Genomic DNA, 20,681 nt, shown 5'->3' on the forward strand with positions numbered 1-20,681 from the left:
CAGACAACGATCCTACTAGGCCAGGTGTCATTCAGATCGCGCAAGTGCAGGGGTGGGGGAGGGGGAAAAGTGCAAGGGGAAGGGGAGGGGGGGAAGTGCAGTACAAGGTAAGTGGCGTAAAGTAATAAATAAATAGGGCCAGCTGGTGGCAAGTGCAAGGTAAGTGCAGAACAAGTGCTGGAAAAGGGGGGGCTGTAGGGATACAGAGACAGTCCCGCAGTGCAGAGGGGTTCCAGGGCATCAGTGCAAGTGGAGAGTGGCTGGGCCCAGGACCGAGGCCGTTAAGAGTGGTCCAGTTGCAGAATCAGTGCAGTTTCAGTGAAGAATATTAGCTGTTCAGCAGGGGAGAGGGAGAGAGAAAGCAGAGGCAAAGAGGAAGGTTTTGAGGTGCTTCCGGAACCGGAGATGGTTCTCCTCAAGTTTCAGGGAGGCAGGAAGGCTGTTCCAGAGGGAGGCCCCTGCCGCGGAGAGAGATCTACCCCCAGCTCGTTGCTTCGAGAAGCGGCTGACCCTGAGGGAGTTGGAGGCGGATGAGCGAAGGGCTCGGGAAGGAAGATATTTGGGAAGAGAGAGTTGAAGGTATTTAGGACCAAGGCCCCAGAAGGCCTTGTGGACAATGCAGAGGGTTTTGAACTTTATCCTCGCAGCCACTGGGAGCCAGTGTAGAGATTTCAGTCCTGGAGAGATACGGTCCCTGGGCTTGAGGCCAAGGACAAGTCTCGCAGTTCTGTTCTGTATGAGTTGCAGAGGGCGGAGAGTGGAGGCAGGCATATTAAGGTAGAGGCTGTTACAGTAATCCAGCTTCGAGAGAACCAGGGCTCGGGAGACAGTGAGCTTCTGGGGGAAGGAGAGGAAGGGAAGAATACCTCTGAGGAGGTGCAGCTGGTAGTGTGACTTCTTAGCGACGTCAGAAATATGAGGAGAGAAGGAGAGTGTGGAGTCGAAGATGACCCCAAGGTTTTTTGCATTGCAGGTAGGAGCAGGGAGGGGGCCAAGGGAGGCAGGCCAGAGAGCTGCAGGGAAGGAGGGAAGGAGGTTTGCAACCTTGGACTTGCCACTGTTGAATTTTGAAACACTTGCATTTTGCTTCCCAGAGTGTTCCAAAGTTGGGTTTGCCACTGTGAATCTCGCCACTGTTCTATTTTGCCACACTTGCATTTCACTTCTGAACGTGTTCCAAATTTGGTTTAGTTACTTTGAATCTCATAATTGTATTTTGACACACTTGCATTTTGCTTCCCAGATTGTTCAAATATAGCTTTGCCACGACTGCTGTCAGGGTTATATTTTGCCACATTTGCATTTTGCTTCCCAGGGTGTTCCTAATGTAGGTTTCCCCTGTGAATCTTGTCACTGTTGTATTCTGCCAGGCTCCCATTTTACTTACCAGCATATCCCCAATGTGGCTGTGTTACTTGAATTTCACCACTGTTGTATTTTGTCACACTTGCATTTTGCTTCCCGGAGAGTCCCCAATTTGATTTGTACTGAATCCTGTCACTGTTGTATTTTGCCACAATTGCATTTCACTTCCCATAGTGTACCTAATATAGGTTTGTGACCTTGGTCTTGCCATTGTTGCATTTTGAAACACTCGCATTTTGCCGCCCAGAGTGTTCAAAAGTTGGGGTTGTTACTTTGAAACTCACCACTGTTGTATTTTGGCACACTTGCATTCTACCTCCTGAATGTCCCCAGTTTAGGTTTGCTACTTTGATTCCTGACACAGTTACAATTTTGGTGCACTGAATTTTGCTTCCCAGAGTACACAAGCTACTTGTCCATACGTTGCCCTAAGCATACATCACCTTTGACCCCCAAGTGCTCTGACCCACAGAATACAGCTGAGTCCCATGCAAAATTTGGTTCAGCTGTTAGCATAGCTTGACTCTTTGACCATTTGACACAGCACCCTTAGTCACACATTGGTATTATGGGCTGCTGTTAGAGACCTAGCCACTATCTACCTACCACCTATCTGGCTATAAACGCACTCACGCATTTTACCACTCCTTCATTACTTTCATCACAGACTACTTCTTCCAAGGGCGTTCATCCTCACAACACTTCGAGGCCATACTAATGGCAGCAGGGGCTATACAAATACCACCTAAAATAACATAACGTGCAAGTTCTGTGGTCTGCATTAGCAGATGCAGGATGCCCTGCATATCACAGAGGTTTTAAAGGCCCTTACAATTTCGTTCAAGCATGCAGGTTATGTAAAAATGTGGACACCGTGGAAACGATTAGGCACCTGGTCTTAAACTGTCCATACACCAAACAGAACAGAATCACTTATCTATCTCCGTTGATTACAAATCCTTGGATGTTCGAAGAGGATAACATATGGAACAGATTGATCTCAGGTGAAGCTACGCGGTGGACAATGGCCATGACAAACCTAATCGAGTTGGCTTTCAAACAGATAAATGAAATTCTTCTCATCGAAGACGCCTCACTAATACAAACCTAAGGAGTATCGGAACAATGACATTGGAAACGTATCTACTGTTCATAAAAAGATGTACCTCAATCTGTCGAAAGCCAACTCTCCGGAGAATCTGGAAGAGTTAAATGCGTAGATCTTTTTGATAAAATTACAGGTCTCGGCCTGAAATATAAATCAAATAAATAAATAAATAAAAATAAAATTTCGTTCAATAAGCACCCAAATTATGCCACGTGATCAGCAAACAAAAGCAAGCTGTAGGGAGGTAGGGAGTGTGTGCGGTTCAGCGTACCAACAACAAGCAATGTCTGCGTAGGCCTATAGTCTGCGAGAAGGAGATAAGGGAAAGTCCACAGCTTTCACCCAATAGAAAGAAGGCGCCTTCCGCCAAAAACAAGTAGAGCGTTTATCCAGAAATTGCACCTACTGGATGATTTTTGCAGCCAGTGCAAAACTGTATTTTAACCACTAGTGGGGCATTTTGCCTATTAAAAACCATTGTGTGCTAATGTGTTAGCAATTGTGTACATGATATTGTCTACATGCATGCAACGCGATGCTCCACGGCTTCATTTCTGTTCAGACAATGCTCTGGCCAAGGGCCATTCAACCTACAGTGCTTCGAAGCCATGACACATGGCAGCAGGTGCTATACAAATATCATACCGTAATGTGATGACATCTACTGTGCAATCGAGGTTACTAAAATACACGCCAGAAGCTCCTTTTGAAAGAGTGCCTTGAAAGTCAGCTTTGCCAGGAAAAAAGTGCAGTTTCAGAAGAACTGGGGTTGCTACCATCATATTGAGGATTTTAATTGTTCTTCTGCAGAAGACCAGCATTCGAACCTGTGTTGCCATGCGTGGTCTTGTTTCCACGACAAACGAGTTGCCCCTGAGCTATCCTCCCCACCTAATTCCTAATAAGCTTTTTGTGCCCATTTCATTCAGACAGTGCCTCGAAAGAAGTAACCTTATTGTCCACAAGAGCGGGATTCGAACCAAAATGTAACGTTTGTGAGGGAACCATGATTCTCAGGTGCGAGACTCTTTGGGTGCATTGATACTCTCCAAGAGTGAGATGCTGCGTCACAGTGTGAGATAGTCACGAGCAACGAGAGGCTTAAGCTGTCTACAGCCTTCTCATTGGGTGGCCTGAGGACACATGTCAAGGAACTGCACTCAACCACTCCTGATCTTTTCCATTCCACATCATTGGGATTGGTCCTACAGATAAGTGGCGTGCCATCCACTTTTACAGCTTTAAAATAAGCAAATACACCAAACCAAAAAAAATATAGGTAGTAAAAATACCTCCACCCCCGATCCCCCCCCAAAAAATAGGGAGGTAAACAAAAATGTTCCTGACTGATCTCAACAGGAACATTAAGAAAACAATGGATCTTTTTTAAATATTAATGCTAGGTTACAAAGAGATACAGGTTTATATTCCAAATAGGTTTTTACTTGCCTAATACAAACATTCGGTATACGGGGAATATGTTGTACTCCCTAAAAATAATAGTACTCAACTTCAAAAAGATGGAGTAAAACACTCTCTCGTCACCATCTTTTCTAGACCCTAGATTGTGACCATGGTATTAAGCCAAATGTTCCATTTAGAGCAAATGCATGTCCGAGGGGGAATTCATGTGTTAGATTTAAAGTGATACAAGGACATGGTCATCCCATCAAACTTAAAGGGAGGTGTGAACTCTAATCAAAACCTTTTTTTCCAGGAAATAACGGGAGTGGCTCAATTCAGCTTGAATGCCCATCGTGTAGAAATGTAAGGAGAAAATATACATGTTTTAGAACTAAAGGGAGTCGTCTCCAAAAATTGAGGATTTAAGATACAAGCAATGCAGCCTGCACGTTTTCTCGGAGTATTATCACGTGGGCACAGCATCGTATTGCCCTCGAGTCTCCCTCTCGCCCACCCTGCTGCCATCCACCTCAGGAACTGCCGTCTCCTCCCACCTCTTCCCTCCTCCTGCGGGGATGCTCTCCCGCGGTGACGGCTGCGGCATCACTCCGAGGACGCGCCCCCTGCAGGATTACGTCTCCGTACTCGCTTCCTGGCACCGGGCCTGGCGTTTCCTTCTCGCCCGGTGCCTGTGATCGGCTTTCCTCCGGGCACCGGCCGGGATCCTGCAGCGAGCAACGCGCCAAACACCTCAGTGAGACAGACACACTGCCGCATGTGCTGCATGCAGCCAGCACAGGCGCCCGCCGAGCCCGGCAGGATGGGGGCGCCCGAGGGCCCTCTGCACGGCAGCTGCCAGGTGACACCTGGGAAAGGCGTTCTCCCCGTGTGAGGGTCAAACAGCCTGGCTCCTTCAGGTGGCATCGTCAAGCTCACGGATGCGCTTAGCGCTTGCATTGCCCCGTGTTTGGTTACTCTGATTAAATTCGGTTAAAGGGGCTGCCTGGCGATTTTAACACGAACATCTAAGAAACATTTTGGGATAAACTGACTTTTTCTCGCACTGGCGTAAGGAATATTATAAGAAGGAATAAATAAATAAATTCCATCGTACCATATTTTGACCTAAAAGAGATGAAATCCCACCCTGAATGAGGGGGTTGCCACGCATTCCAAAGGGGGGACGGGAAGGTGACAGTGAGCTTGGAATCTCGTGGTTCCTTTAAGAACTCGGATTGCGATCCCCTCCTTTGCATTCCTCCCAGATCCCTAGCGGAGCCTGGCAAAGGATGGAGAGCGACTGTCCCTCTTTGCTGGCCGGAGCGGAGCCCCCGCAGCTCCAGTCGCGCCCCGGGTCCCACAGGAAGCGCTGACCCTCCACCCCGAGCGAGGACGCCGGCTGCCCGGGAAATCCCGAAGGTCACCGCCGCCAAAGGCTCTCCTGCTGCCGCTTCACGCACAGCAGCGCCCTCCCCGCTGACCCGCCGCTCCAGCCAGGCTCCTTCCGAGTCCAGGGGAAGAGCGAAACCCCTCCCACCGCCATGGACCGTTAAATAGCCAAGACTCGTGTGTTTCCCTCAGTGAGAGGCACCCCGGAGGCTGAGCACGAGCGAGCGAGAGGTGAACCCAGGCTGATGGAACAACCAAAGGGTAAGCGCGGGCTGCGCGGCGCTGGCGGGCCCCAAGGGGTTAAAGGGGAACCGCGGCAACAAAGTGACAGAAAGAGGCTGCCCGAGGGAAACTTTCCAGGAACACGGACCACTTCCGACGCCTGCCCCGGCCTGATACAAAAGCCTCGGCAACTGATGCATATTCAGTGAACGTGTGTCTGCGCGCGCGCGCTCATCTGGGCTGCTCCACCGCAGCAGAGCGGCGAGCTTTCTGCTCGTTAATTATATACATTACGCTCGTAGCAAGCTACAGTGTGTTGACACGGCTTATTTCACAGGTGCGCCGTCTGCGTGTGCCCGTGGAGAGTGCCTCGTGGTATTAGCTGGCAGAATGCTCTGTGATATTGCCTTCATGCTGAGGCCGTCCGCATTCCTGTGCCCATTGTGGACCTGACAGCGGGTTGTTTAGTTTGGAGCTGTCTGGGTTACAGAGTCCTGTGCAGAGAGGCTGGCGGGCATTGAAGGGGGAGAGGCAGGCCGTGACCGCAGGGGATGCTGTGTGAGAAGGAGAGGCGCTATGTAGAGCCTTGGGGCTGCAGGCTCTGTTGCTATAGATTTCAGAAAGGGCGCATAACGGATGCATTCCGTGGCTGGCTGGCTGGCTGGCTGGGAGGGGGGGGGGCGGGTTAACCCCAGCAGAGCCAGTTTATGATACCATGTGTTCATGCATGCCTGTGTCTGAAACGCTTTAGTAAATCACCACGGTCTGCAGATTCAAAGACTGCCGTGGCTGTGCTGTTTGTGACCTGAAAGTCAACGTGTCTTAGGAATGTGCGCAGAAGGTAGGGTGCAAATATGTTACTGGACCACCAAGTTGTATAGCACTGGACTTTAACACACAAATGCACATTGAAAATTGTCGCGATTGCACACACAATTGACTTGGAGCTAAGCACCAGATGGCAACGATTTCTAAAAGGAAAGTCCAGATCTGTTAAAGTGTTGTTTCTGCGACAGCATGAATGCATCCGTAACTTTATTCCACCGTTTTAGAAGTATAACTTCTAATATCTTTGCCAAAGAAACCTCCAATTTTTTTTAATTAAAATGTTTTATTGGTTACAAGTTAAACATTTAAAAACAATTATTAACTCAAAATCAACCTTTAACATTTATCCCAGGCCAGGATCTTAAAGGGCTTATTCGCACTCGCACTCCTGTAGAGAGAAACAGTTTGCCACGCCACCATCGACTCCCAAAGACTGTAATCTCAATTCAAACCTGATCGCACACGCCGACAGACTATTGGGCAGTTTTAGCACCTTACGCCAAAAGTGGCTTTCCAATTTCTCCCAGCTCCCGCATGAGAGGCGGAGAACCGCCTCCGCACCATACGTAAGAATTTGCGCTACCTTTTGCTTGTAAAAGGTTATTATGGGTGCTAGAGTACATTTCTTGAAACTGCGCTGAAACACTCTACCCTGGTTGACCAAAGGAATCATTCTCAACCACATATAAGCTAGTTGGGCTGCCTCGTTACAGTTCTTATTAAGCGTTACTCCCAAATAACCTATGGATTCCACCATCTCCAAAGGAATATCCTCAACCCTCCAGGTAAACGTCTTCTTTTTTTTGCATTACTCGCATTCTTCATGGAGAGAATTTTTTTACGTTGATCTTCATACCGTTACTGTTTAGGTAGAGTTCAAATGCCCTTCGACGGCGCTGAAGCCCTATTGGGGTGTAATCCAAAAAGGCAAGGTCATCCGCAAATAGGATCCAAGGCACCTCGACTCCATTCATTTTGGGGGGGACGCTCGAACCTCTGCCTGAGATATTCCTAAATCTGCTATATGCAGGCAGAAGAGAAGAGGTGCCAATGCACATCCCTGCTTTAGACCCCGGTAGGTATAGATCTTGTGGGATAAAGTTCCCTTGTATAACAACCTAATTCTGACACGCGTGTCTATATATAGGGCTATGATAGCCTCTACCAGGTCCCACTGACAGCCCCATGCCCGCAATTCTGACCATAGAAGCCCCCTAATGACACCATCAAAGGCCTGTTCAAGGTCCATAAATGCCAAGAACAGAGCGGAGTCCTCCTCTAGTCTCTTTTCCTTTAAGAGGTTTAGTATAAAGAGGTTCAGGGCTGTACCTACTCCCTTCACAAACCCAGATTGTCTAGGGTCTAGTATCCCACTTGCCTCAGCCCAATTTTTCAAATCACAGAGGAGGACAGTTGTAAATAGCTTTCCAGTCGCATCCAAAAGGGCACTAGGACTGTAGTTTTTAGGTTCCGCCCTATTACCCTTTTTGAAAATGGGCACAATCAGTGCCTACTTCCATGATGAAGGAATCACTTTATTTATCATAATTTGCTTGAACATGGCCACCACGACCGTTCCCCAGTCATCTTTATTTTTAACTCCTGATTTGAGATGCCATCGGGGCCTGCTGCACGCGAGGCACTCACATTTTCAATCATAAGGCGGGCATCATGTTCATCACACACACAATTCCATTTCGTCGTACACAATTCTTTAGTCACAACCGTTCAACCCCCCCCCCCGTCATTCCCCCCGGGTCAGAAAACAAAGTTTGATGCTGGCAAATCCAATCCCTCTCTGCCACCATAGTCAAGGTATTCGCCTGACGGAACACACCACAATTGTTAATTAGCTCCCAGTTGCATTTAGAATTTTTCTTACATACCGCCCGCAACATGCATTCAGCATCATTTTGCACACGTAAAATCTGCTTGTTTCTACACCAATTTCTATAGTCTTGTCGGGCTTGCCTTATCCTTTCCATTTTCATAGGTCTACCATCCCCCCTAACATGTTTCACTACCTTTCTTATGATTTTCCTCCTTTTAACTAATTCAGGGTCATAGGTGTGCTTTTGGGACCATGCTGGATCAAGTTTCAGGACCCCGGCCGAGAGAATTCTTTCAACAGACCTGTGTAATCAATATTCGTAGTATCTTCGTGCAATCTTCGTCAAGTAATTCTCATTAAGTTTCCTTACCTCCTGTACTTTCAGTCATAGGCGTATCCCACAATTTCCCAGAGCCACATCTCCCATTTCGTCCCTCAGGCCATTCACACCCCACCATCTTAAAATGTATGGCAAACAGATTATGATCGCTGAGAGTCTGGAGTCTAATCGAGAAACTCTCAATCCTCTCCTCGAGATTCTCAGAGATAAAACAATAGTCAATACATGACTCCATATTCCCACTATGCCATGTTGGACAACCTGGAATGTCCCCCTCCATTTGACCGCTGACCATAAGCATTTCTCTAGTTTCCATACTCAACATCCATTCCCTCTCTCTTTCATTCCATTTATTCTTATCAATCACCCGCCCCATTTTATCCAGGAGCTTAATATTGAGGTCACCACAGACCACTAGCTTAACCCCCTCAATATCACAGATAGCCCCATCAATCGAATTTGTGATGGACCTCCCCAATAAGGCATAGCACATTATATTTGACGTAGCCTCTGCTCCACCTCTCAGAAATCCCCTTCCCAAAGCATTTGGAGAGTCCCACCTGTACAATTACCTGCCAGGCCTTTTTAATGTAACCCTCAGGTTTGGGAGCGTCCTGGGCTTTCTACATGCAGCACACAGATGCTACCGGATTCTCCAATTCCAATTTGTTCCATTTTTCCAGGACTACAACACCAAGGATTCATCCACCTGGAAACGTGGTGTCTCTGTGGCATGGGGCCTTCTGTGCAGCCTGCGTCTTTTGAACTTTGTCAGAACTGTGATGGCCACTTCTTGGCTCATCTAAGAACATCTTTTATGGCCTTTCATGCAACATGCTACCCATATGTCGGATAGACCCTTTCCCACAATGTAGAGGGGCAACTGCGGCGGGAGGATAGCTCGGGGGCAACACATTTGCCTTGGAAGCAAGAGAACACAGAACACACAGGTTCAAATCCCTGTCCCGTGCTTAGACACTGGTGTCTGGTATTAAGCGTGTTTAAAATAAAACAAAAAAATAATAATAATCAACCAGTGTTTTGTGGTAGTGTGCAGAGATGTCCCGTTGCTTGGGGGTCATCCCCCTTTTTCCTGTGGCTGTTTTTGCTGTGTAACTTTCAGTAGACTTTGGGTGGTGGTATTGGTCTATGGTATAGGTCTATGCAAACGGATTGACAAAATAATGTTGTGGGTCATTCCTAGCTATTGTTGTGCAATTTGAGATAGGAATGGTGTGCTGTAGATGGGGGCAAATGGTGGGTACGCGACGGTCAGTGACACAAAGGCAGTCTGTAACTTCGGGTATTTTCCCATATTAAGAACTTCAATAGCATGTGTGTCATGCGTCCTGTTATTTTGTTTCTATGTGTGGCTGCAATCGCCCTAGGCCCACCATGCGCTGCCTGGTGGCAATTTATTAAACTATGGCCAGCATCATAGACACCTGCTGAACGTGTGTAATAGGAAACCCTTATGGTAGTTTAATAAAGTATACACAGGAAGGTGTCCAGCAATATTCAGATAGCCAGAGAAGAATATCTTTTTAAAATTTTGTTTTTTTTGTTGTTTTTTTTTGGATGACTGGTAAAAAAGGGGGATGACCCCCTTGAGGGTAATGCTGGCTGTTTAATCCACTTCATACCACTGTGTGCCCCCCGTTTAATGCACAATGGCACTGTACCTCTGGTTTCACCCATTGACTTTAAATGAAGTCTACTTTTGTGTCCTGGACGCTACTCCAACTTCAGTCTCGGGAGGATAGCTCCGGGGCAACGTGCTCACCTTGGAAGTCAGACGACACGTAGCGCCAGAGGTTTGATCCCCGGGTCCACGCTTAGAAACCTCTGGCTATTAAGCATGTTATAAATAACCTATCATTCCACAGGGCTCTGATCTCCACTGATTGACCCATGTTTGCTTCAGACTAGCTGATCACGTAACGTGGGCCCATTGCTCTGTGCATTTGAAACCAATGAAACGATGCGTTGCCTTTTAAGGTCTCGTGCCTGACCCGCCCCACCCTTCCTGGACAGAGTATTCTTCCTCTGCCAGCCACATGAGGGTGGCTTCCCATATTTTAGTGGCCTTGCATCACCCAGAATATGCCCATTTATGGGGGTAGATATGAAGGGTCCTCTTGCTGGAATTCACTGCCACTGTATTTTTGTTTCACACCTGCAAAAAGTGCTGACAAGCATTGGAAACAAGCACTTTCCTTGCTGCCTATGGCACTTAGACTGGGCATTTTTTGCTTCCCACCTCTCCTTCAACCATTGCGCTCAGAAGCTCCCATAAGCAGCGGGGGTGGACTGGCCTATTAGGAACTCTGGAGATTTCCCGGTAAGCCTCTGCACTCCCCTGGGCCTCTTTTGTGTAGTATTTCCAAATTGTTCCATAGGAAAAGGCCTCTTTTGGTTCCCAGTCCATCCCTGATAAGCAGTGCTATACAAGGAGACCATGCAAATGAGCTCAGAACACAGTAGAAAACCCCAAGACAAAACGAAACGCATCAATCGAATAATAAATCGCATCTTGCTGTATTTTGCAATGATTGTTCTCTGTAATACACTCTGCGGCTCCCAGGTGTCAGATTCCGCTCTGAATGAAATCACTAAAGGAGGGACCCAACTAAAAGTGAAATGCAGACACCTGCAAACCAAGTGTGTTCTCTTGTACCTGCGCCCTGCTGACATGTCCTGCCTGGCACGATAACCACTTAACACATACTTGACCTGGCTAAACTTGCACACTTGCTGCAATGAGCCAGAGCCTGTGCCTGTGCTTCAGCTGAAACGTGCTCAGATGCTTGGTATACGGATGATTGCTGTGCGGTTGTTTCTCGACTGAGCTACCAAGAAACGTGCTACACTGCTCGTCGGATCGTCACAGGCATCCACCCTCTAATCAGACCAACAACCCGATCATCGTGGCCTGCCCTGCCCTGTCCTCCTCACATTGCAGCTGTGAGATGGGGAGCTCAAGAGTCGCGCTTATTCGATATACTACCACAGCCCTTGAACTTCAATTTGCAATGGACAGGCAATTAAATAAGGACGAGGATGCTGACCCGACCTTTCCAAATGTCTATAGTTGTCCGAAATGAAACATTAGCACCTATACATGGCGCCCTAGCCCATTTACTGTAACCCATCTCCTGCCAGTGTCGCCCTCTTCTATTCTGGATATCATTCAGTTTGGGATTACTGCTGAGTGATCAAACATATGTTGACCCACAGAGGGTTGAATGTAGGGCACGGCCCCTTGTTCAACACGTGGCATGAACGCCCCAAAGGATCCTCAAAGCTGCCACCGTGTGATACCCGGCGGGCTTATTGTGCACCTTCAGAGAGGCCACCCCACCCCTGTTTTGCCTCGACAGGGGTCGAAATTAGGCTTTTGCTCAGGAGCAAAACACATCTCCTGGGTATCGGGCATCACCCATTAGGCAGGCGCTACGTCTGGGGAACCGGGAGCTAGTACATAGTGCACAGCAAAGCAAACGGTGCGAAAGTTCCAAGTCTTTTGTCCATTATATATTATCCAAAATGCTTTAAATGCCTCTTAGGTGTGTCCTCAAGTCTCTTTTATACGCATTCCCAAACCTACACTGTTCATATTGCATAGCTATGTTTGTATGCATGCGTTGTCTCGGGAGTAGCTCCCAGCACCTGACAATTTCGAACCCTGCTTGATCAAATGTTGGGAAGGCCTTTTTTTCTTTATCTCTTCTCCCTAGCTCCCTCGGAGTGATTCTATGTGCTTGGCGTCTCTCGCCAGCGGTAGGTTGTGAAAGGGTCAGCACTGTGGCCTCACAGCAGAGCAGTACACAGTGCTGCCACAGCATACAAAGAACACAGCATCGACACCCGCAGGCAGCAGCAGTCGGTAGAAATGTCATGAGGCCCAGGTTGGTTTAAGTACGCTTTTCTGTTATTATTAATATTTTTTTTTTCATCACAGGTTGCCTCTTGGCTTGCTAAATTTACTGGGAACCGAGTCAGACTGCTGCTCGTTATTTTGATTAGTTGCTGGGGAAGCCATGATCTGATATATGATATGATATGGCATTTATAACGCGCCTATCCACATGCGCTCTGATTGGCTTTAAAGCAGCAAGCAGTCCACTCACCATTCATTGTCACTGGGGCCCTCTTCCCCAAGCGACACTCTGGATTTCCCCCTGTCATGTCTCTGGCCCACGCAATGGTAGACTTTGGTGTTCAACCATCCCCTATTTGTGGTCTTCTTTTTTTCCAAATGGCTATTGATTTTTATGTTCCGACTATGATGAGAGATCCTTTGAGGCGAGACGGGCGCACTTCAGGTGCTGTTGGGTGGTGGCCACTGATATTGTAATCCTATTGCATCTGTTTAAGGTGGTGGCCTTCCTGACTGGTCCCCCTGTTTACGGGCGTCCACAGGATGTCCAGGGAGGACACCACCAGACTCTTTTTAAAATGGTAATTGCGTTTTTATAGAAAATGGAAGTAGTTTTGGCATATGTGGGGAAGTAGGAGGGCGAACAGTTTGTACTCAAGTAGGTCTAAATCAAAAAAGTTTAGATACCACTAGTTTAAGTGGTGTTATTTTAATATTTGTACCAGTGCTATGTGCTCAGTGTTAAATGAGACTGAAATTGGTACTTTCATCCACAATATTACTGTGACAAAAGCACACGTCAGCGTTTATAATTTATGCAAATTACTGTGACGAATCAACTTCTTGGGCACCAGTGGTCCAGGGATGAATATCGGTTTCTAAACCATACATCAGCCCCACACCACTAGTACACCAGAAGGGATCTGAACAGATTGTAAACACAAGCAAATTATAAACCCCCTTGTTCAATTTTTGGCAACGTGGACGGAACGGCAGGCTTATCTCCAAGGTTAGTTGCAACACAGCAAAAATATTCATACCCAATGATAAAAGGGAATGTTCAGTCAAGGTTGTATACAAATATCTACTTTATTATTATCACAACAGAAAGTTCTAGTATGCTACAAAATACAACCCACCCTGTAAAGGAATGCAGAGGACAGACTGTTTCAAAGACGGGAAAGGGGTGAACTCTTGTTACTGACGGGAGGGTAGTCGGTATAGTAATTAATCACAATAGTTTAAGGATACTTGGTTTCAACACAAAGGAAGCAATGGGTCGTAAAATGTCACTTGGGGACTTCAGAGAAGGACCAGGGGGACAGAACCACAATGTACCTTGTGCTTGTAGAAGTTCTTGGTGCTCAACACTGTCGGTTTCAGGGCGCTTTGCAGCTGCTGCGACAGAGTTCAAGCCGGTATACAGCTGCAGGTATCAGGAGGCAGGCAGTTTGGCGAGAAAGCCGGAGGGACGGCTGCAGGCTGGTATACACGGCAACTCAGGGTCAGGAATCGTCTTAGTGCTGGTTGGTGGGTCTGAAGCACTGGTAGAGGCATCTCATACGACTTTAGCCACTGTGGTGTGACAGCAGTCAGCGGTGCAGTCGGTTGCAGCTTGTGGGGCTCGACTGGCTCAAATGTCCTTTAAGGCGGATGGTGGTTGATGCTTGTCGATGTACTCCTCCAAGCTTCTTGACTGGGCTTGTCTTCAAAGGCGGACTGCCCAAAGCTGAGGAGAGTGTTGCAGGCAACAGCCTTGGTTTGGTTCAGAGACTCTGGCACTTTCCACCTAGGAAGCTTGCTGCAGAGCCTAGCAGGGCATGCTTTGTGCTAGCTGGGTGCTGGTCTTGGAGCTGCTGGGGTGTCCTCTGGATTCAGTATCTTCCTCTGTTCTGTGGGAGATGTTTAGGGGAGGGATCTTGCTTCCCTATTTGGAAATCTAGGCCTTCTTTCACTGGTGGAAGCTGTAAGACAGACTGCACCTTCAGACAAGCTCCAAATTAGTTCTTATTGTTACTCCTTGAAAAGTCTTCTGATCGGCCATAAAGAGGTGCTTCGCCCTCTTTTAAAGCCAAATGGGCCACAGTGATTGGTGTAATGAACCAATCCTAGGTCCCCACCAACAATCTCCTGTATGCATGAGGTCATAACCAGAGTGTTTTGCAACAGAAAAGGCAAAGGGGTGACATGGAATATTAAGTCCCACCCATCTTCCTGTCTGTTGTGGATCAAAGGGTCTCTCTGGTTAATTGATCTCTCTATGGCTCCTGATTCAATACCTTCTGAATGGGGTCCCCCTGTGTGGTTGACTACTGTAAACAGCTGTTCCAGACATGACGAGTCACTGCCCTTGGTACTCATAGGCGCGAGCTGGCTTCAGGTTGACAGTGCATATCAAAGGTTGTTGGAGGTTCCTGTCCTTTGTTTGTTTATTTGATAATGCGCTCCAAGCCCTTGGGCAGCTGGGTGCAACAATACAAGTAGACTCGAAACTTAGTTAGAATGCCTGACACAGGCTATTACAAAACAGTGGTAACTTACAACAAATGTTACAGGTGATACAGTACATATAGGATCAAGATGGGTAAGCGCAGAAGAATACCGTGATAACAATGTATAACGTGATCAGATAGATAAGGGTAAATATCGTTACATATCATTGTTATGCAGCCATTTGAGAGCGTTAGATCTAAATCTAGTGTAGGGTAGCGTGCGTCTAAGGTCAGGTGGGAGTATGTTCCATGATTGTGCAGCTCTAACTGGGAAGCTGGAACCACCTGCCGTGGTAAGTTTGAATCTCGGGACTTCGAGTAAGAAGGTGTTGGCAGATCACGTCAGTCGGTTAGAGGGTCTCCAGTTGATTCTTTCAGCTAGGTAGGGGGGTGCTTGATTGTTGAGGCATTTGGATGTGAGAGAAATGGTTTTAAGGAGGATTCTGTCCTTTATCTTTAGCCAGTGGGCCTCAGACCGGTATTTGGAGATATGCTCTCTGCGTGGGATGTTCAAAGCTGCTCTTAGAGCGGTATTCTGTAATCTCTGGAGTTTGTCAATGACCGACTTATTTGCACCTGAGTATAAGGCGTTGCAATAGACCAGTCTGGACATGACAAGGGCATTGGCCAAGGTGAGGCAGCTGGCACTGGTCAGTAAGGGTCTGGCAGCATGGATGAGTTTACACGTGTAAGTGGTTGAAGAGACGAGGGATTTCACTTGCTTTTTGAGGGTGAGAGCTGAGTCGAGGTAAAAACCTAGAGTTTTGACCTCTCGCATAATCTTAATAGTATTATTATCGATGTTAAATGAGGCATAGTCCGGGGTGAGTTTAGATAGGTTATGGTCTGATCCGAGGAGCAGGATTTCGGTTTTGTCATCGTTCAGGCAGAGGCCATGGGTGGCCATCCATGCCTGAATGAGGATGTAGATTTTATTCACCAAAGCCAGGTCTGCTCCATAGTTGCCCGAAAGGGGTATGAGGATCTGGGTGTCATCTGCATAATTTGTGTAGGTGACACCCAGTCTGTCCAACTTGTCGAACAATGGCTTGGTGAAGATGTTGTACATGGTGGGTGAGACACAGGAGCCCTGTGGGACTCCACATGTAATTTGGATAGTGTCGGCACAAGTGGAAGTAGAGAACACTCTCATGGTCCGGTTGGCTAGAAAGGATTGGACCCATGCTATAGCTTCTCCTGTGAAATTGGCAGCGAGCTTGAGGTGGTTGCATAGAACTGCATGATCCACCAGATCAAAAGCTGCTGACAAGTCCAATAGGTGTAACAACGCTATTTTCCCACTATCCTTGAATTCGTCCATTTTGGTTTTAAGATCTATCAGGGCTGTTTCAGTGCCGTGGAGAGGGCGGAAGCCTGATTGGCGCGAGCCTAGTAGATGGTTAGCTTCTAGGTAATCTTGAATTTGGAGATAGGCTACTCTATCAATAATTTTTAGTAGGAAAGGTACAGTGGTGATAGGCCTATAATTGGTTGGGATGGATGGATCAAGGGTTTGTTTTTTTAAGAAGGGGGAGGACCCAGGATTCTTTTAGGTTGGCTGGCACTGTGTTGGATTTGAAGGAGGAGTTAATGAGCTTTGAGATGAATGGGGCTAAATCTCTAGCTGCGTCCTTTATTTGCGCTGGGCAACTGTCGCCCTTACAGTTAGAAGGCTTCAGTGAGAGGATAACCTTTTCAGTGTCAATAATGGAGATAGGTTTGAAGCTAAAAGGGGGGATAGTGTTAGGTTCCGACACTAGAGGTGCTTGTTGATCAGTAGGAGTGAGGGCGTGTTTTTTATTAGTTATTTTAAGTTGGAGGGTGGAAATATTATTCGATAGGGCGTTCTGTATATTAGTGCACCATGTCTTGTCCTTGGGGACTGTGTCAGTTGGTTGAATGGGAGATTCCATTTCCCGGAGGATGGCAAAAAGTTCCTTGGTATTCGATTTGGCATTGGTAATTCTGTTATTGAATACTTGATAATTTCTGTCTTGTAATATTTGGTGAATCAGGTTAAATTAGCTTTGTTGTCGTCGGTAGGCGAATTACGCCAGATAGTTTGGAGTTTTCGTTTCTGCTTTCTAAGGTCCTTAAGCTGGGGTATGAACAAAGCATTAAGGTGGGCTTCTTGTTTAACTTTGCGTAGTTTTGGAGGTGCAATAGTGTCTAGTGCATGAGACATAGCTTTATTAAAGGTGTCTACTAGGGTGTCTGGGTCAGTGTTGTTCTTCAGGCCATTGATAGGAGGCAGGAGGAGGGGGATGAGTTTTTCTGTAGTAATGTCTTTTTTACTTCTGGTGGGGAGTGGTGGTATCATTTTGATAATTTAAGGGCTGAGGAGGTCAAGTGTGGCAGTGAAATTTATTAGATAGTGGTCGGTCCGTGGTTGAGGGGTGATGTCAGTAATGACTATGTTGCAGTTAAGTTCAGATACCCAGTCAAGGGTTCTGCCTTTAGCATGCGTGGGGGAGAGGACTTTTTGGGTAAGGCTGTGGTTGTTTAGGATAGCTGTTATAGTGAGGGCATTTTTGTTATCTGGCTCATTAAAGCCGATGTTAAAGTCGCCCATCAGCAGCGTTTGTGAATGATTTTGGGTATTGTTCGCTTTGAGGTTGGTAAGGTCATCTTCGAAGGTTCCCAATGGACCTGGGGGCCTATAGATCAAGTGAATAGTTAGCGTGCGGTTATTAGAGAGTTGCAATTTTGCTGAGAGTACTTCGCAGGAAGCACAGGGGGGTGAGGTGGTGAGTCTGATAGGCAAAGTGGTTTTAGCGATGGTAGCTAGGCCACCGCCTTTAGCATTAGGTCTATCTACTCTATGGATCTGGTAATTGTCAGGTACGGCTAACATCAAGGAGGGTCCTGCTGCCTCGTGGAGCCAGGTTTCTGTTACGGCAAGGAGGTCAATGCTGCTGTTGTTTAGTATGTCAGCAATTTCAGTTGCATGGGCTACCATGGATCTAGCATTGATAAGGGATCCAGTAAGTGATAAGGTATTCTTGGGAATAGGATGGCTTGCAGATTTAACTGTGTGCTTGTTTTGACTCGGGTGTTTCTTTTTGTGAGAGAGTGGGATTTGGGGTCGGAGTTAATGGTTTCGTAGCTTGAGTTTGCTTATCCAAGTGCATCTGTATAGTTGGAGATCTGACCGTAAAGTTTGTGCTGTTTCTTTTGGGTTCGTATATGCAAGGTAGTCTTGCCCTGAGTCTCAAGTTTCTGTCTGTGGGGGGGCTAGCTGTAGGTAGCAAAGGCCATGATTGTAGTTAAGAGGGTCAGGGAGGTCAGGTTTCTGCACATGGTAGTTAGAGTAGTTAACTGGTACAATTTACTTCCCTTACTGCGCTGGGATGTCTGGCTATTGTGGCGCAATATAGATTGCGAGTGGCTAGTTGTAACCAGGGGTTCACCTAGTGATGTGGAGCATGGTATTCAAAAATCACAATATGAACTGAAATGCATGGTCTGTTAACGACCATAGGGCACAACACAATCAAAGTGGTCTGTTGATGACCATAAGGCACAACACAATCAACGTGGTCTGTTGATGACCATAAGGCACAACACAATCAGAGTGGTCTGTTAGCGACTCTAAGGCACAGTACTGTCAAATGTGGTCTGTTAATGACCATAAGGCACAACACAATCAGAGTGGTATGTTAGCGACTCTAAGGCACAGTACTGTCAAATGTGGTCTGTTAATGACCATAAGGCACACCACAATCAAATGTGGTCTGTTGATGACCATAAGGCACAATACAATCAAATGTGGTCTGTTAAAGGCTATGGGGCGAACTAAGGGGCAGTCAAAAGGCATATGTGGCATAGAGCAGCTATAATGTGCAATTGGAAAGGCAAATGTGGCCTGCGACTGTGAGGCGCAATTATTGGGGTTTAGGGGTATGCAGCATTTATACTTTCTCTCCCTTACTCATTCAGCTTGCAGTGGCAATATGAAGTCCAAGCTCTGCTAAAACTTAGGGGTAGGCAGATATGAATCAGATCAGGCCGGTTTATGCTGGTAATAATATATTCATAAACACTGATAGTAGCATGTTCAGATTGCAGTGGCAAGGGGCGTGATGAGGTACAAGGAATTAAGTTCGTAGGCTCCGCTTAGCGTGAGCACAGTAGGCAGGTAAGACTCATGAGCAATCGGGGTCATACTGGAGAAAGTGCATTCAGATCGCGGGTGGTCGACAGTGTAGGTTGCCGGCACAACTGTGCTGTGAGGGTGGCTAGTCTTGGTAGGCGGTGAAGACTGCGGGTTCGGCGGAGAGAGGGTCAGGGAGTGTTTAAGGATGAATGAGCACTGTAGTAGACTCACCAGTGGCTCTGTAGCTGTGCATGTAGGGGATACAAGGCAGATCGGACAGCGTTTCGTCGTCTGGCGCCGTTGCGCTCAGTCAGCTCCGTCAGCAGCCTTAGGTCCTCGGCCTTCGGTCTCGAGGCCGGCTTTGCCTGCCGGCGGCTTGGATTGGTGGATGTGCCTTACAGGCAGCCAATCAGCTGGTGGCAGGTTTGTTGTCACGGTAGCGCGGGTCCGATCATATCCGCACGGCCATTTTGGAGTGTGGCAACCCTCGTGGTTGCTAATGGCGTCAGATCAGATGTTTGGGCAGAAAATTATGATTAAAGCCTAAAAAGCACAATGACAAGTTTGAATTTGGTGGGGAGTAGGAAGTGTTAGTTCTGCGACCAAGCCCCCCATGGGCCTGTTTGAATTAACTCTGATCAGTATCTAAAGCTGCCACCTGCAGAGCTAACAAAGTATATGGCAGTTCCATGAGGCCTTTGTTAGTTAATTAGGCCGGCCATGGTAAGTGTAAAGTTTTGCTTTCCCGCTTCTGAGATGCCTAAGATGTACTCTTGGCTGTCATATTCCAACTAAATATGACAGGGTGTCAATGCCTGTTGGCTGTGTCCACCAAGAGTACATAGGTCTATGTGTATGTTGTGCAGTGAGCATAGGAAAATGTGTGCGGATTTGCCCCACACGTTTTCCGGAGGTCGATGTACCATTTTTCATTCATATACAATTTTGAAAAAGTCCAGGTGAGCGCACACCCACCATGCGGATAGTCGAATTCCTCACAATAACCAAAAGAGTATGTGGTGACCCTCATGAGGGAATCACAGTGCTGCTTTTGTAGTGAGTGTGGATGCCAACTGGTTCTTTTTTTGTTTGTTTTTTGTTTGTTTTTTTGTGTGATGCCGTACCTTGTAGTGCTCTGGTGTGTTGGCCACGGGAAAAAGTGTGGAAATGTAAAGTGCCACTGTTGAGCAGAAAACGGTATCCCACAAAGATGAGGGGTGTAAGCGTATAATTACTGTGACCTCTAAGATAGGATGTGAAAACAAAGAGGGATGAAACAGGATGTGAAAAAGGAACTGTTTACCAAGCACAATGACCTTCAACGTGAGCAAGCAGTGGGTGTAGGTGCTTGGCTCCGCTCATGTCCAGAGAGGTCTGTACAACTTTGAAAACGTGACCATGTATGGGAGGGTCAGTTGAGCAAGGAATAGCTGTGCAATAGAAGGGTGTACTGTATATGTATAGCATAAGGGCCCCTATGGAAGTGCATGCACAGTGTTCTTTTAGTGGGAGAGGAGACGGAAGCAGAGGAGTGCTTGAAAACGATTCCTGGTTGACCATTCCACGGATTCCAGGTCATGCTGTTGACCCACAGTGAAGTGGCCTGTTGCCCCCCATACCTGGTTAATAAAGAGTGCGGTGGGGCCACATCCGTGATTAGGAAGCCTGCAAGATTGTCAAGAGGTCCAAACTCTTTAAAACCTTCTGCATGGATTGCCACCCATGT

The 20,681-nt window shown here is 47.1% G+C and overlaps 1 protein-coding gene across 1 annotated transcript in view; it reads left to right on the forward strand.

Annotated features, from left to right (window-relative positions):
- Nucleotides 1-4,507: 4,507 nt before the first annotated feature.
- ENTPD1 (ectonucleoside triphosphate diphosphohydrolase 1) overlaps nucleotides 4,508-20,681 on the forward strand; it is a 403,736-nt gene continuing 387,562 nt past the window's right edge. The window contains exon 1 of the mRNA XM_069611514.1: nucleotides 4,508-5,527. Coding sequence (XP_069467615.1) covers nucleotides 5,512-5,527 — 16 coding nt within the window. The 5' untranslated portion in view covers nucleotides 4,508-5,511. The remainder of the gene's footprint in view (nucleotides 5,528-20,681) is intronic.

The sequence above is a fragment of the Ambystoma mexicanum genome, chromosome 8, assembly GCF_040938575.1.
Source record: "Ambystoma mexicanum isolate Mex_15411 chromosome 8, UKY_AmexF1_1, whole genome shotgun sequence".
Classification (NCBI taxonomy): Eukaryota; Metazoa; Chordata; class Amphibia; order Caudata; family Ambystomatidae; genus Ambystoma; species Ambystoma mexicanum.